Below are 17,362 nucleotides of genomic sequence, written 5' to 3'. Positions count from 1 at the left end.
CATTGTGGCTGGCTTAAAATGAACTGCACCTGTTTTGGCCGTGACCCATTATCCCCAGTCGACTATTTTTCAAAACGGGTCGAGAGAGCAAATTTTGGTCATGCGTGGCAGCTCTTTTTTTCTGTTGTTTCAACCTAAAATGAAATGCACTAATTTGGTCGTGATCTGTTATACCCGGTTGACAATTGCTGCGAGCTGATACCATCAGAATGCATATTAAAATTCAGTAGAGGCTTACTTCCTGGATTTTTGTGTATAGCGGGGTTCTGGTCCCCATTATCCACGATAGATTAGGAAACACAGTAGTCTTTAGTGTAACTGATAACAAAGTAATGTACAATATTTACAATTAGATTAGACAAAGTGACAATCCAGGATAAAAATATTTCTTCTGAGTTGTTCATAATGCACTCACCGCCGTTTTGTTCCATTTTCTTGCAGGGCAGATTAATCCAATCGCAGAAAAACGGCTTCTTCCCCAGTTCCTGTGTCAAACCTTACTTGGACCCCAAGGTAAGTAAGCCCCACCCCCTGCCGATTGGCCCCGCCCCCATGTGATGACATCATTAATGGTGTCTTTTGAATCTTCGGCAGCCTTTCTCGTCCTTTTCCGGACGGCCGTCCTCGCGAGATTCCGACTACTATGCTCACCCTTGGTAAGCGTGCTTACTTCCTGGCTTTCATGGTTGGTCCTCATTGGCTGTTGATGGTAGCCATCTTTTTTTTTCTTTCGTGCAGGTTCGCGGGCAACATGGAACGCCAACAGGCCGACAATCTCCTCAAGTCGCATTGTAGCGGCACTTACCTCATACGAGAGAGGACGGCCGAGGCCGAGAGATTTGCCATAAGCATCAAGTGCGTAGACCGACAAAAAATGGATTTTTGGGGGGGATGCACGAGAATTATTGGGCCAATAACGACCAAATTTCACCTCACTGTTAACAAGCCCTTCAAAAAAAAGACACAATAATAACTCATTTCTAGCCACACCATAATATTCAATCTGCTGATATGACCTGTTAGTAATATTCTGAGCACTTATGTTTCTCATTAGAATATAATTGTATTTTCTGCACAAAGGCTAGCACAACTTGGTCATGTATCCTCTATACCTCTTCTTAATGTACTCGAGGCATTGGGGGGCTTAGCTTGTTGGAAAGATTTGAAGGGTTTATGTTCCTCATTGGAATATGTTTTGATTCTCTATTGGGGTAGTGGCACAACTTGGTCGTGTCTCCTCTCTAGCTCTTTGTAATGCGAGCGAGGCACTGGAAAGACCAAATGAGTTACTTTTAGCCATGCTTTAATATTCAACCAGCCAACACGACTTATAATAAAGATTCAAAGCATTTATGTTACCCATTAAAATAGATTGTGATGTTCCATAGAAATAGTAGCACAACTTGGTCTTGTCTCCTCTCTAGCTCTTTGCAATGTGAGCGAGGCACTGGAAAGACCAAATCAGTTACTTTTAGCCATGCTTTAATATTCAACTAGCCAACACGACTTATAATAAAGATTCAAAGCATTTATGGTACTCATTAGCATAGATTGTGATTTTCCATAGAAATAGTAGCACAACTTGGCCGTGTCTCCTCTCTAGCTCCTTGTAATGTGAGCGAGGCACTGGAAAGACCAATTTAGCTACTTTTATCCATGTTATAATATTCAACCAGCCAACACGACTTATAATAAAGATTCAAAGCATTTATGGTACTCATTAGAAAAGCTTGTGATTTTCCATAGAAATAGTAGCACAACTTGTTTGTGTTTCCTCTGTACCTTTTCGTAATGTGTACAGAAAAACAGCAAAATATAACTACAGTAATACTACAAAAATCTTTAAAAAATACGTATTACATAAATATTACAAAACTTGTACAAAATCCTAATAAATACTAAAAAAATCTTACTAAAAAAATACTAGCGAAATACAATTACAGTAAATCTACATAAATACATGTCAAGTATTACTACAGATATTTTATAAAAGTCTCAAAGGGCTGTACAGACCACAGACTATTGCAAACTACAGAAATACTACAATATACATTTACACTGATACTACAAAAATCTTCACCAGAAATACTGCAAAAACAACTAAAGTTATGCTACAAAATACATATAAAGTATTACTATAAAATATGACTAAAGTAGGCAGCACAGCGGCGCAGTGGTTAGCGCGTGTGCAGCACAGTTCTAAGGTCCTGGGGAACCTCCTGTGTGGGTTCAAATCCAGCTTCCGGACTTCCTGTGCGGAGTTTGTATGTTCTCCCCGTGCTTGCGTGGGTTTCCTCCGGGCACTCCGGTTTCCTCCCACATTCCAAAGACATGCGTTTCAGGTGGATTGGCCGGTCTAAATTGTCCCTAGGTGTGAACGAGCGAGCGAGTTGTCTGTCCCTGTGTGCCCTGCGATGGGCTGGCAACCAGTTCAGGGTGTCCCCTGCACACTGCCCGATGATTGCTGGGATGGGCTCCAGCACCCCCGCGACCCTACTGAAGATAAGCGGTGCAGCTAATGAGATGAGATGACTACAGTAATACTACTGAAATACAATAAATTACTACAAAAAACAACAACAGTAATACTACAAAGTACTTGTAACAAATACTGGAAAAATACTACAGAAAAACTACAAAAAATGTTACTACAGAACTACCGTAATGCCAAAAACTTTGAGAAAACTAAACATCAAATTTAGTGCATAAGACAGGGAACTAAAATGTTAGTTTGCTTTAATCCTTTTTCAAAACCAATTTGAGAAAACGAATCTATTCAAAAACAAATGAAAAAGAGAAAAAACATGTTTTTACATGTTTATTTATTCATAAATTAGAAAAATTGGATAGGTCCTTAGCCAAATCTTTTGATTTAATGTTGCCCAGACCTGACTTGTACTTGGCGAACATTACATTTACCCAATTTGTATATTTATTTTAATCTAATGTGTACAATAGAGATAATGCACCGTGGTTTTTTATTTTATTTTTTAAAATCAATGTCGTAGATTCAACGAGGAAGTGAAACACATCAAAGTGGTGGAGAAGGACAACTGGATCCACATCACCGAGGCCAAAAAGTTTGAAAGCCTTTTGGTAAGCCGGCCGAGTTTTGAAACGGTGATAGCGGTAGAAGCAAGATTGAGCGCGCGGTGTTGCGCAACTCAACAGGAGCTGGTGGAGTATTACCAATGTCACTCGCTCAAGGAGAGCTTCAAACTTCTGGACACCACTTTGAGATATCCCTACAAGGCCCGAGAACGTTCTTTGAGCAGGAGCAGCTGCAGATCGCCGGGTAAAAACCTCTTTGGAAATTCCTGTCCTGACGTCCTGCCCCAGAAATGAACATTTATCATTTTTTTCACCTTGAAAGTTCTAAAATCGTTGCAAAAAAGGAAACCTGGAGTTTTGCATGAGGGAAATAAGAGGGGAGGGGTATTCTTTTTCCCCCTTTTTTGTCTCAATGTTGCATTTTGAATATTTGCTGCATTTACAAAGCATCTCTATATCATTTTGCAAATAATGATAATGAGAAAAAAGAAAATTAAACCAAGATAAAGGAAATGGACTCGAAATAGAAAAAAAGAAGTAAACCCAAAAAAAGAAGGCAATAAATAAAATAAATCAAGAATTAAGGAATAAAAATAGTCATGTTTATTTGTGTAGCTCTTAATCACAAACCCCCCAAAATAAAAGAATTAAACCAAAAATAAAAAGAAATAAAAAGTAAAGGGAACTAAACCTTTAAAAAATAACTAAATGAAAAAAAACATAATGAAAATGACAAATAAAGGGGATAAAAGTAAAAGGAAATAGACCCCCCCGAAAAATAAATGAAAAACAAAATAAAGAAAATCAAATGATAAGTTTGTTGCTATTGGGGAAAAAATTTAAGGAAAAAATAAAGGACATTAAAAATCAAGAAAATAAATCAAAACAATCAAGGAAATAAATAATGCATGACAGAAAGAAACAAAAAAAAGAAATAGAATTTAGAGGCAATTGAAAAAATAAAAGAAATAAACCATAATTGAAAAAAATAATTAACAAAAAAAGGGAAATAAATGATTAAAAAATTGAATTAACAATAAAAATGAGGCCAAAAAAATAAAAGATAATAAATATGAAGGAAATCAAAGAAAATAACAAATTTGAAAAAACAAATTCTGATAATAAAATTAAAATCAATGGAGGAGAAAAGTTAAACGAATTGAAATACAGTATGAAGTAAATTAACAAAATAAAGAATATAAACTGAGAATTAAAATAAGAAAAAAATTAAATGAAAGAAATATGGGACATAATAATAAAATCAGGGAAATAAAGGAAACAGACAAAAAATCAAAAAAATAAAGAAAATAAACAGAAAAGAATATCAAGAAAATCAAATCAGAACATTGATAAAAAAATAAAACCCAAAAAATAAAGGACCAAATGGAAGTAAACAACAAAGGAAGGAAATAATACAAAAAAGGAAATGAATAGAAAGAAAATAGGGGAATAAAATCTAGATGAAATTTAAAAAAATATAAGAGAAATAAGAAAATTAACAGGAAAGGGGAAATAAAAACAATAAAAGAATGAAATAAAAAAGGAAATATATAAAAAGTTATAGGTAGAGTAGAAAGAAGAAAACAAGACAAAAAGGAATTTTAAATTTCTGCATCTTTGAACATTCCTCCATCTTGCCTGCGGTCTCTTTGTTTTATCGGCTTTGTTGCAATGTTGCTTGCAAAATGGCTTCCAAGCTTTTCTGTCTTATCCCGCCGACTTGATGTCCTCGTTTTGTTTTTGTTTTTCTGTCTTCTTCCTGCTTTTTTTAGCGGCCACATGCGCCTCCTCGTACAACTTCTCCTTCCTGAGCCCGCAAGGCCTCAACTTCTCCTCTCCAAGCTCTCCTCCCTTTTGGTCAGGTACTGCCTATGCCTCCTGCATCTTGCTCCACCTCTTTTTTTTTTTTTTAATCCAGCGAAGAAAAGACATTTCTCTTGGCAGATCAAATGCAGGGTTCGTACGGGTGCTTGAAATCCTTGAAAATGCTTGAATTCTAATGTTGTGTTTTCGAGGTCAGGAAATTGCTTGAATTCTGGGTGAAATGCCTGGAAATGCTTGAAATTGTTGCCATTGCCATGTTTCTTGGTAGGCAGACTTTATAGACCAGATTTTCTTTTTTTAAATTGCGTGAAAATGATGCTGTCATGCCTGCTCTGGTGGCTTGTTACCATGGCGTTGTCATATGAAGCGTCACTGCCACCTACTGGTCACACCCAAGAGGACAGCTCTTTGTAGAAAACCGACTTTTTTTGGCTTGGTTCCCCAAACAGCTCCTCAGATTTTATTTTATTTAATGATATATTTTCAATAATGACATAACATTATCCACCAAATTACTTAGATCCCTAAAAAACACATGAAGTATAGATACAAATATTTACTGATCTACAAAATAAATTGGAAAAAACAAAACAATCATAGCTTTTAACACACTAAACAGATTTTAAGTCGAACAACACAAAATTCCTGCAAAACAAAACAATAAGAATTAAAAATATCAACTCTTCAGTGCTATAAATAAATGATAAAATGCAAAAAAAAATTATAATTCTATTTTAAGCAATTTAGACACAGATCTTCTGAAAAACGCCCAGAAAATATAAAGTAAAATAACTAAAAGAAAAAAAAGCAAATGATCGGCAGTCTCTTTAAGATTAGGAAGCAAGCAATATCATTAAAATGAGTCCAACTTCGGCTCCTTTTTCTGCTTTTCACACATACAATACTTTTTGTGTGTATTTGTAATCAAGTGTGACGTAGCCAAGCGAATGGTTGAAGCAGAAGGTGTCAAGAACTAGATCAGGACCCAATCGCGTGACGTTCTCACACAAGTCTTTATTTTACGGGAAATGGGTAGTCATGCACGTTAGGCAGCCGGTCTGGCGTGGAAAGACCGGAAGCCAGAGACCGACGAGATCGATTTCAATTGCCCCAGTTGATACCAGACGGATGGGATCGATACCGGACAGGACGGGACAGGCCAGATGGATAACGAACCAGGATATCGGAAGTAAACAGGAGAAACTAGTAAAGAACAAAAACTGGAGAAATAACAACAGAACAAAAACAGACGGAAACAAAACTGAAACCCAAGATTAAACAGGACAAAAATAAACGAGAACGATACCGGACTGTAAGTATCAACAGGAAAACAGGACCGAGTCAGAACCCACGTCTTGTGGGGCAGAAGTTCGTTTGACGGGCTGACAAAGGAAGCAAGATAGCGCTGAGCTTAATACAGACAGAAAGACAATCTCTCAACGAGCCGCAGCTTGCGCCACTCGGGCGGGGCCAATTGGGCACCATGGCAACTGTGACGCACACGGCGCGACCAATTGGGCGCCATGGCAACCATGACAGAAGGGCAGAATTCATGTCAGTTTATAGCAGCCTATCGACACAAAAAGATCGCAGATTACAGATAGGAACGGCTCGAAATGGCACAAAGTATGTGCTAGCAGCAGGATAGCGACTGTATTTTTGTCATCAATGTCAACAAAAACACCAAAGTTACTTTGATTAGCGTCTGGATTTCTTCCTTTGACGGTACTGGAAAAATTGGCCTTAAAAGTGTTTGAAAAGGCCTTGAATTTGGCAATGAAAAAGGTGTACGAACCCTGAAAGTAACATGTCTGCTCCTTCGCATTCATAAAACAGAAAAACAACAACCTGGTTGCTTCATGGTATGAGTCATGATTATTTTTGTGTTTTTCCTCTTTTAGTTTTGACACCTCGGGCGGTGAGTACGGCAGTGGCCCGCTACAACTTTGCAGCTCGAGACATGCGGGAACTTTCGCTTCGGGAAGGTGATGTGGTCAAAATCTACAGCAAGATTGGAGGAGACCAGGGATGGTGGAAAGGCGAGGCCAATGGAAGGGTACGGTTTCCAGAGGCACAAGCAATTGGACCCTCTTTTATTTTCTCAATTTATGAATCTTATTTCAAAAATGGATACAAAAAAAGAAATACGTTAGGATAGTTGTTGTGCTGCGGGCTTAATTTTCTGTGTCAGGTTGGGAAGAGCAAAGTGGAATGAATGTTTGGTGACTGTGAGTGTTTTTCTGACTCATGCCACCTCCCACTAGGCAGATATGGGTTCAATAGATAGATAGATGGAGAGATGGAGAAATAGAGAGATGGAGAGAGAGATGGATGGATGGAGAGACTGATGGAGCGATAGATGAAGAGATAAATGGACAGATGGAGATATAAAGAGATGGAGAGAGATGGATGGAGATATAGAGATGGAGAGAGAGTTGGGGAGAGATGGAGAGATTGATGGAGAGATAAATGAGATAGATAGATTGAGAGATGAATGAGATAGATAGATGGAGAGATAGATGTTAAATAGATGGAGAGATGGATAAAGACATGATAAATAGATGGAGAGATACAGTAGATGAGATAGATAGATATAGAGAGATTGATAGAGATGGAAAGAGAGATAGGTGGAGAGAAAGATTGATACTGTAGATGGATAGAGAGATAGATAAATGAGATATAGATTAAAAGAAGGAGAGAGTGAGATGGATAGAAGGATAGATGAGAGATGGATGAGAGATTGATTGAGAGATAGAAAGATTTAGGGATGGATGGAGAAAGAGAGATAGATGGATAGAGAACACATTTAAAAATAGAATTGAAATTTAAATTGCCGTATAAGCCAGTGTCAAACTCTTGGTCTGGGGGCCTAATGTGGCCCGCCACATGATTTTATCTCACCCGCGAGTACTTAAAATTTCTGAGTGTCTAAAAATTGAAGGGCAAAAAGAGTGCTTTAACAAAAAACAACTACATTTCCCACAATACCTGTCAACTTCAATATCTGTAAATTGACATGCCAGTATTTCAATAGCAATGGTTGGAATTGGGTCATCAATTATCCTAGAAATGACTTAGAAGATTTTGTTAATTTGTCATATTTAGCATATAACATAAGTGTAATGTTTATAATAATAATAATAATAATAATAATTTCCTTGTATTGTCATTCTGTGTAACAATGTACACAGAACGAAATGTCGATTGCATCTGACCCGATGCAGCCGCAGCCAAGAGAGGGCGCCGCCGACCACTTTTTAAGTCTTAGGAATGACTCGGCCGGGGCGCGAACCCGAACCTCCCAGTCTCAAAGCGGGCGCCTTACCATCTAGGCTACTGAGCTGGTATGACTTAGATAATACATTTTCATGAAGGAGTAGTGACATTTATTTTCATACCATTCATTTATATTTAGTAACATTTATATAATATATCGGGCCCTCAAAAGACAGCCATTACATTGATGTGGCCCACGGTAAAAATGAGTTTGACACCCCCTCTCTATGGCATTTTCCCCACTATATGACAAGATCAACAACAAATTATTTTGCAAGTTTCCTGCTTTATAACTCTAAGATGCCTGTCTGCTATTGGTTGACATCATATGATGCAGGTCTGCTCTTTGTTTGCATCAGGGCACCATGAAAATGCTATTAAGCGATGGTTGAACTACCTCCCACGATAGATTTCACTTTGTTCAGTTTAGCATCTCGTGTGCTTTGATTTAGCAAGTTGGGGATAAAATATTGTATTTTTCTACTGTATGTATCGGCTTAAGGTCCCAAGGCTTGCAGTGATGCTAAAGGGAGAAGCAAAACATGTTAACCATGGAAACCAAGCTTGCAATGACCAAATATACAAAGAAGACTCAAAAATCAATACCCTCGCTAAAGAATATGCAGGCATGAAAATCTCTCAATATAAATCCTGATGTATATTAAATAAGGGTTGATGTCAAGAGAGAGATTAACTTGCCTGAGCATGTAACCGATCGGCAATTTGGACTATTATTAAAATAGTGACCATTATTAAAGTCACTATTGTATAGTGATGTGTTTACCTGACTGCCCATTTTGCACATCTGGTTAGCTGCTCCTCTTGCACTCTTTGCACTACTGTATAATACTATACATGGCTATAATTATTTAGTATATTATTAGTACTTCAATACTCCAACTCAATACCACATTTTATTTATATCTGTACATTCAAGGAAACTGTGCGGGTCAGATGCATCGACATTTCGTTCTGTGTACACGTGTACAAGAATGACAATAAAGTAGATCTGAATCTGAAAATAAGCAACTATGTTTTCTATAGGCATGGCAAAATATTTTTGTTTTTAATGAAAAATCAAAAATCAGCTTGTAAGAAATAAAAAACAAACATCAATCTAGTCATCATTAAAAATGTTACATTTTCCAGTCCAACTCATTTCATTTGCGGATCCAGGTTGCTTTAAAGGCCTCTGTCGCCCCTCAGCGGCCACGAAACGCATTGCATCTCCCTGCTTCCAATGCTTGAAGCCACTCCCTTTCAACTTCCACCTCCCTAAATCCATATCTCCATCTTTTTTTTACTTTTGTGAATGTGTACACTGGGTGTTTGTTATCGCATCAAGTTGGAATCTTTGTTGCCTAGCAACCCATCAAGTGATGCTGAGAAGGTGGAGGAGTGAAGAATGTTAATGTCCCTCTGTATTTTTTTCACTCTTTAGATCGGATGGTTCCCTTCCACTTATGTGGACGAAGAAGGCGGAGTCCAGTGAGGCCACGCCCACTCCCCCCAAGCCAATCGGGAAGGGGGGAAAAAAACGCCAGGAAAGTCTTGTTGAGGTTTTTCAAGATTGTGCTGCACCTGGCCACGCCCCCTCGTCGCTCCTCGAACGGGATTGGCCATCCCAGAAAGGACTTTTGGACCTCTGCGAGGTGAAAAAAAATAACAAATGTACAGTAGAGATAATTTATTGATAGAGATTATTATCGTGAGCGTCGTGGAGGTGGAGAAAAAAGAAACAAGGAATAGATGATTTGCCTTAGTTGTCATGGCGACGCCAAAGCGATGGGTTGACTCCAGTGGAGGCGAAAGAGACTTGAGTCGACTCCGCGCACGTGCACGGGAGTGTGCACGTGGGCGTGCACGAGCGAACGCCAAATGTACAGTCGGGTGCCTTTACATCCACGAGAAAGAACATTTCCGAGAGGAAATCCGCAAAATAAAGGAAAACAACAACCCGTGACCACTGCAGGTGCTTTTTTTTTGTTGATGTTTTTTTGTGCTTCCCCCATTTTGTATTTATTTTTATATTTTGTAAGGCCAACATTTTTTATCTTGGGACCCACTTTTGGGGTTTATTTATTGGAGTTTTTTTTTTGGACTGCACTGATTTTTTATTTGATTTTCACTTTTGGACTTTATTTTTTTTTCTGTTTTTTTAATTGTCTGCTTTTTGTAAGCCCCAGTTGTTTTTTGTGAGCCCAAATTTTGGGCTTCTTTATTAATTGAATTTTTTTTAAGCCCCACTGTTTTTTATGAGTTTCAATTTTGGGGGGGCCCCAGCTTTTTTATTTATTTATTTTTTGTTGTTTTTTTTTTTGCTTTTATTATTTTGCCTGTGCCCAATTTTGTTTTCTAAGCCCCCGTTGTTTTGCTTTTTTTCCGGGCCCCAACTTTTAGGTCTCTCTTTCTCTCTTTTTCTCTTATATTTTTCTCTTTCTCTTTCTCTCTTTCACTCTTTTTCTCTCTACATACATACATACATACATAGAGTCACTGTCTTTTTAATTGTCTTTAACTGACCCCACTTTTATTTATTTATTTTCATTTTTTTGGCTGCACCCCACTTTTTTAATTGTGTTTTTTTTTTTTGTTTTATGTTTTTTTTTTTGGTGGACCCTAGTTTTTTGTATGGGCCCCTTTTCCAAATAATAAAAAAAGGCAGTTGAACTATTTGCCGATTTTGGGGGGGAAAAAAGGAAAATAAGAACACATAACCACAAAAGATTTTTTTTTTTTATCTGCGCCCAACTTTTTAAGTTTCTTTGTTTAAGTAGATATTTTGTTTGGTTTTCTTTTTTCTTTTTTTTTTTTTTTCTCTTTTTTCTGGGGCCTCACTTTTGGGGTGTATTTAATTAATTTTGGGCCCCTTTTTTAATTTATTTTTACTATATGTATTTTTACGACACCCAACCTTTTTTATTATTTTTTATGTTTTTTTTTCCAGTCCCCATTTGTTTTGGGGGGTCTATTTTTTTTTTTTTTTTTAAATGTTTTTGTTGGCCCAACCTTTTATTTTTTTTAATTTTTTATGGGCCCTACTTTCTAGAGTTGGGGACTCCCTTGAGAAAATAAAAAAAAAATATATTATTATTGTTTTGTTTTTTTCGCAGGCCGCACTTTTTTCTTTTTTTTCTCCTCCGCTGCCTTTTTCTTTTTTTTTTTAGGTGATGTCACCCGAGAAAAAAAAAGTCCCCAACAAGTGTCTTTTCTGAACGCAATTGGTTAGCAAGCGGCGCTAACTGTTAACAAAAAAAAAGACAAATAAACGCCTCCAAAAGTCCGATGCAACTTCATGCATGTCGCTGTTGACGTTAAAAAAAAAAGGAAACAAAATGGAGTCATGGTGTACATTTTTTTTGTGGTGGAACGGTCGGACATTTCTAAAGGAGCTCTCATGGAATAAAATATTTGCGATTTTTGTCTAATCTTGTGTCTGCAGTTTGTTTTTCACATGTTTGGCTCAAGGTCGAAGAAAATGGAAGTCCTTTTGTAGATTTAAAAAACCTAATCATGTCAGAATGAGTACATGTATGAATAGCCACCAGGGCTAGATAGTTAGAGGGGGAGAGACAAAGAGAGAGAGAGAGAGAGAGAGAGAAAGAGAGGCACGAGAGAGAGACACACAGAAAGACACAGCGAGATAGAAGGGAGGGATGAAACAGATAGACACAGAGAAAGAGGGAGAACAGGGGGGAACACAGAGACGCAGAGAAAGAGAAATGAGAGAGGGAGAGAGACACAGTGAGAAAGAAGGGTGCGTGAAACGGAGAGCCACAGGGAGATGGAGAGAGAGACACAGAGAGGGAGACAGAGGAAGAGAGAGAGACAAAGAAAGACATAGAGACACAGAGAGAAAGAAGGCAGGGGTGAAACAGAGGGGGAGGGAGAAACACAGAGAGAAGAGTGGAAGAAGGGGGGGATAAACGGAGAGAGAGGGAGACACAGAGAGAGAGAGAGAAAGAAGGGCCAGGGTGAAACACAGTGAGAAAGAGGACGAAAGACGTACACATAGAGAGGGGGGAGACAAAGGACAATAGAGAGAGAGAGACAAAGAAAGACATAGAGACACAGAGAGAAAGAAGGCAGCGGTTAAACCGAGAGAGAGGGAGAGGGAGAAACACACAGAGAGAGAAGAGTGGGGAACACAGAGAGAGACAGAGAGAGGAAGAAGGGGGGGTGAAACAGAGAGAGAGAGGGAGAATCACACAGAGAGAGAAGAGTGGGGAACACAGAGAGAAAGAGGCAGAGAGAGGAAGAAGGGGGTGGTGAAACAGAGAGAGAGAGGGAGACACAGAGAGAGGAAAGTGGGGAACAGAGAGAGATAGAAAGAAGGGCCAGGGTGAAACACAGTAAGAAAGAGGACGAGAGACGGACACAGAGAGAGGGGGGGAGACAAAGGAAGATAGAGAGAGAAAGACAAAGAAAGACCTAGAGACAGAGAGAAATAAGGCAGGGGTTAAACCAAAAGAGCGGGGGAGGGAGAGGGAGAAACACACAGAGAGAGAAGAGTGGGGAACACAGAGAGAGACAGAGAGAGGAAGAAGGGGGAGTGAAACAGAGAGAGAGAGGGAGACACAGAGAGAGAAGAGTGGGGAACAGAGAGAGAGAGAAAGAAGGGGCAGGGTGAAACACAGAAAAAAAGAGGGCAGGAGACAGACACAGAGAGAGAGAAGGGGGAGACAAAGGAAGAGAGAGAGAGAGAGCCAAAGGAAGACAGAGACACAGAGAGAAAGAAGGGAGAGGGAGAAACACAGAGAGAGAGAAGAGTTGGGAACACAGAGAGAGAGGGTGACAGAGAGAGAAAGAAGGGGGGATGAAACACAGAGAGATACAGATAGAAAGAGGGAGCGAGAAATACACAAAGAGAGGGAGGTAGAGGGAGAAACAGAGAGAGAGAGAAGAGGGGGGTACACATACACAGAGAAAGAAGGAGAGTGAAACATAGAGAGACAGCGATAGAAAGAGGGAGGGAGAGAGACACACAGAGAGAGAAAGAGAGACGGAAAGAAAGACCACTACAACTACTTTGCGAGTGGTGCTTCTCTTTGGCGACATCAAGTGGACATATCTAAAATTGCGGCTCATTTTTGTCTTGCACTTCTCTCATTGTTGTCTCACGGGTTAGGGTTAAAACCCGCGGGCGGCCTTGACACTTGCGCTCTAGAGGATAAGAACGGTATTGCAAGACAAAAACATAAATTTGAACTCGTTATTATCCCTTAACCGACCATTATCAGTTCTCTTTTTCTACTCACGTATCCGTTTTATAGCTCTTCCCTTATATTTTTTTCTTTTTTCTACTTTAGTTTCATTTTTATTTATTTTCTGGTATCTGTTGTTTTTTTTCTACTCTGCTATTGCTTCTCTCTTTTTCAACTGTGGTATCAGTTTCCTTGTTTTTTCTAGTCTGGTATCAGTTCTCGTTTTACTCTGGTATCAATTCTGCATTTTTTTTAATATTCTACAATTTTTTTTCTATACTTACAACGGTTTTTATTATTTTACTGCGGATTATTTTCTTTTTTTTTAATATACTTTAATACCCTTCTCATCTTTCTACAGAAATATCTGTTATTTTTTTCGACTTGATATCAGTTCTCTGTTCTACTTCGGTATCGGTTCTCAAAATAAGGAGATACAGTAACTTCGTGACGTCAGTAGGGGGCAGACTTGCTCTTTGTGGCTTGGACGGAAAGCGTGATGGTAGGTGTATTGGAGGGGGGGTGGAGTGAATCCCCCCCCCCCCCAAATCCCCTCGGATAAAAAGCCACTAGCTGAATGTTTTCCATGTGATCAAGCTTAACTTGACTTTCTGGGAACACAAATGAGTCATCATTTCACTTGACATTAAAAAGTTGTTTATCTTTCCCAGGAAATCGTATTCACCGAAAGTCGACCTTTCTTTGAAGAAAATATGAAATAAGATGTATTGCGTTTCACCTTGAATAATCCATTTACAACTCATTCAGTTTTCATTTTAAGTATTTCATTATTTTGTAGGCTAGGTTGTTTTTTTTTTTTTTGGGGGGGGGGGTGCGACGATGGTGGGGTTGTTATTGGGGGCTTTTTTGTTTTTCTTGTTTTTCGTTGTTTTTTTTACTTATACGTTTATTTTTCTTAAAGGGACAGTGTCTAATATTTAGTTCCTCCTAGTAGTACAAAAACATTCATTCAGCAAAAAAAAACCCATTAATTTGAATATTAGGGAAACAGGGTTGGGTAGGGTTACTTTAACTGGATTACTTTCAATGACTTTTGGATGACTCCAATACCAAATCTGCTAATAAAAGACAACTAAATATGAATCAAATGATGACTCACAACACGTGGTAAGCTTTCTCTCCTGGCTTTGATCTCCGGCAAAACTAACATCAAATAAAAATAAATCCAAACAGCTTGCCAACATCATTTTTGCCGTTCCATGTATTCCGTTACTCCCCAAGCCTTTAGTCATTTTATTCATATTTAGTTTCTTTTGTCTTTTATTAGCATATTTGGTATTGGAGTCATCCAAAAGTAATTGAAAGTAATCAAGTTAAAGTAACCTTACCCAACCCTGTGGGGAAAAATACATAAACATGAATACCATTGTTAATTTTATTTAAAAAAAAAAAAAATATATATATATATATATAGCATGGCGGCGCAGTGGTTAGCGCTTGTGCGGCACAGTTCATGTCATGGGAACCTGTCGTGGGTTCAAATCCAGCTCCAGACTTCCTGTGCGGAGTTTGTATGTTCTCCCCATGCTTGCGTGGGTTTCCTCCGGGCACTCCGGTTTCCTCCCACGTTCCAAAAACATGCATTTCAGGTGAATTGGCCGGTCCAAATTGTCCCTAGGTGTGAATGAGCGAATGAGTTGTCTGTCCCTGTGTGCCCTGCGATTGGCTGGCAACCAGTTCAGGGTGTCCCCTGCCCACTGCCCGGAGATGGCTGGGATGGGCTCCAGCCCCCCCGCGACCCTAATGAGGATAAGCGGTACGGCTAATGAGAGATGAGAGATATAGTATTTCTTTTCCATATTGGAATCCCTGCCTTAGGTCGCTGCCATTTTTGTCTGGCGTCTCGCCAACGACAACGAGTGCCACAGAGCACAGTGTAGCAGCATCACACAACAGTGCCATCTAGTGGTGTAATATTACACACTGGGACTTTGACCCTGCTTTTGGGGATTTTTTGGGGGGGTTGGGGATCTTATCTATTTATTTGTGGGCCCTATTTTTGGGGCAGGGGGTTCACTTTTTTATTTATTTTTTGTTTTCAATTTGTTTTTTTAAAATGATGCCTTTTTAAAATATTTTTTTTAAATTGTACGACATGTGATTTTTTTTATGATGGGCCAGATTCATTTACTGTTAATGTGTGGGGTCTTTAGTGGGATTGACACTTGTTTATTCATCTATTAATAGGCCACTTTTGAGGTGCGTACACTTTTTAAATCAGTTTTTTTCACAATTTGTTTTTTAGGGCTAGTTGCTTTTTTAAATATATATATATTTTATTAATTTTTAGTGTTGTCCCCACTTTATTTAGTCTTTGGATAGAGGGGGTAATTTATTTATTCATCTATTTTCTTGTTTCTGAGCCCTATTTTTATTTTTTTTTGTCAACTTTTTATTTTATTTTGTCAATTTACTTTTTGGGCGCACTTTCTAATTCGATTTTTTCTGCGCATTACTTTTAGTTTTTTGAGTGTGCTTTTTAGCAAAAAGAAGCATTCATACTCATGCTTATACATAAAAACATTAACAAATAATATCAGGGTTTAATTAATATCTTATTAAACACCCAGTTTAATAAGATATGCTCATCAACATTATTTTTTCTTCGTTCTTCTTCTTATACGACAAAACAACAAACTGCACCCCCTGGTGGTACTCCTCCAAAAATTCAAAATCGGCAAAAATATTCTTACTGTAGAGGTGACCCTTGGGATACAGCTACCCCGCCTTATGACATTTTCACTTTACAGTGTGAAATCAGATGGGGGGTTTTGCCCCTCGTTATGGCGTTTTCCCCACTATATGATGTTAACAAAAAATGTATTTGGGTATGCAAAAACACCTTAAATGTAAACTTGGTTATACCTATAAGAAGCCTTTTTCTCATTAGTCCACGTCGAATGCTATTGGTTAGTGCCACGGTATCATGAAAATGCCAATACTCTATTGACTGAGCTACCTCCCACAATGCCTTTCTCTATCTTCATTCAATTTTTCATAACGACTTTGCAAGTCAGCGATACAATACTGTATATTTTATATTGCATTTAATGGCTATGGGTGCCAAAGCTTGCAGTGATGGTAAAGGGCCGAAGCATAAAAATGCTAACCATGCAAAGGAAGAATGTGATGATCAAAGAATATAAACCAATTGAATCGAGACTCTTATTTAAAATAAGGAGGCGATAGAAGCAAGGAAGTCTTTTAAGGGAATGTAGATCCTTCCAAATGGAAGTCTTGATCAATTTTTCTTTTAATCCAATTTTTCCTGACCCTTTTGCTTTTACCCGCTACTCCACTTGACCAGCTCACAATATCACACCAAGGGGAAATACATTTCAGTTTTCCTGTACATGCATATTTCTTTAATCATATACATGTATATTAAACCTTACTAGACATCATTTTGTTTTTTTTTTATGTTTTATCGGGAATCCACCTGCTACTCTTCTGTACCAACTCAAGTTATGTCACATCAAAGGTAAATCAAATACAATTTTTCCTTTTTATGTATAATATTAGTTAATCCTATACATTTATATTACACATATATACCGTAAATTCCGGACTATAAGCCGCTACTTTTTTCCCAAATGTCCAACCCTGTGGCTTATTCAGTGATGCGGCCAATTTATGTGTTTTTTCTAACAGCCGCTAGCGGCACTCAAGTACAAAAGATAAGATTTAGACCGGTGGAATATATATGACAAAGTCTCTTTCCCATGCTGGGGAAGACTACTTTAATGACGTCAGTTATAAGGAGGAAGATGGGCTCCGTTTACCATGATTTTTACAAGTACCGTATTTTTTTTTAACAGACCCATTTCCTTGTGTTGCGAGCGTGTTCCTAGTAGCGTTTTGCTACCCTTCACTGACACGGTTTGGGATGAAAGTTATAATATTATTATTAAAGCTTTGAAAACTCTCTCGGTGTAGCGTCTTTCTTTGTAAATATGTGTAACCATGTATAATATGTATTTGCAACT

At 38.3% G+C, this 17,362-nt stretch overlaps 1 protein-coding gene across 8 annotated transcripts in view; it reads left to right on the top strand.

Annotated features, from left to right (window-relative positions):
• The window catches only part of vav2 (vav guanine nucleotide exchange factor 2), a 204,601-nt gene extending 193,022 nt beyond the window's left edge, over positions 1-11,579 (top strand). For 6 of the 8 annotated variants that reach the window (XM_088320234.1, XM_088320231.1, XM_088320233.1 and 3 more), the window contains 8 exons: positions 442-513; positions 595-656; positions 739-855; positions 3,009-3,096; positions 3,172-3,295; positions 4,824-4,913; positions 6,777-6,931; positions 9,593-11,579. In XM_088320234.1, the coding sequence (XP_088176360.1) occupies positions 442-513; positions 595-656; positions 739-855; positions 3,009-3,096; positions 3,172-3,295; positions 4,824-4,913; positions 6,777-6,931; positions 9,593-9,643 (759 nt within the window). In that variant the 3' untranslated portion in view covers positions 9,644-11,579. The remainder of the gene's footprint in view (positions 1-441; positions 514-594; positions 657-738; positions 856-3,008; positions 3,097-3,171; positions 3,296-4,823; positions 4,914-6,776; positions 6,932-9,592) is intronic. The other 2 variants (XM_088320236.1, XM_088320235.1) reach the window with 1 other exon arrangement.
• Positions 11,580-17,362: the final 5,783 nt, after the last annotated feature.

Source organism: Urocampus carinirostris, chromosome 16, assembly GCF_059441175.1.
Source record: "Urocampus carinirostris isolate Australia breed hairy pipefish chromosome 16, RoL_Ucar_1.0, whole genome shotgun sequence".
NCBI lineage: Eukaryota > Metazoa > Chordata > Actinopteri > Syngnathiformes > Syngnathidae > Urocampus > Urocampus carinirostris.
This window is presented reverse-complemented; position numbering and strand designations above follow the sequence as displayed.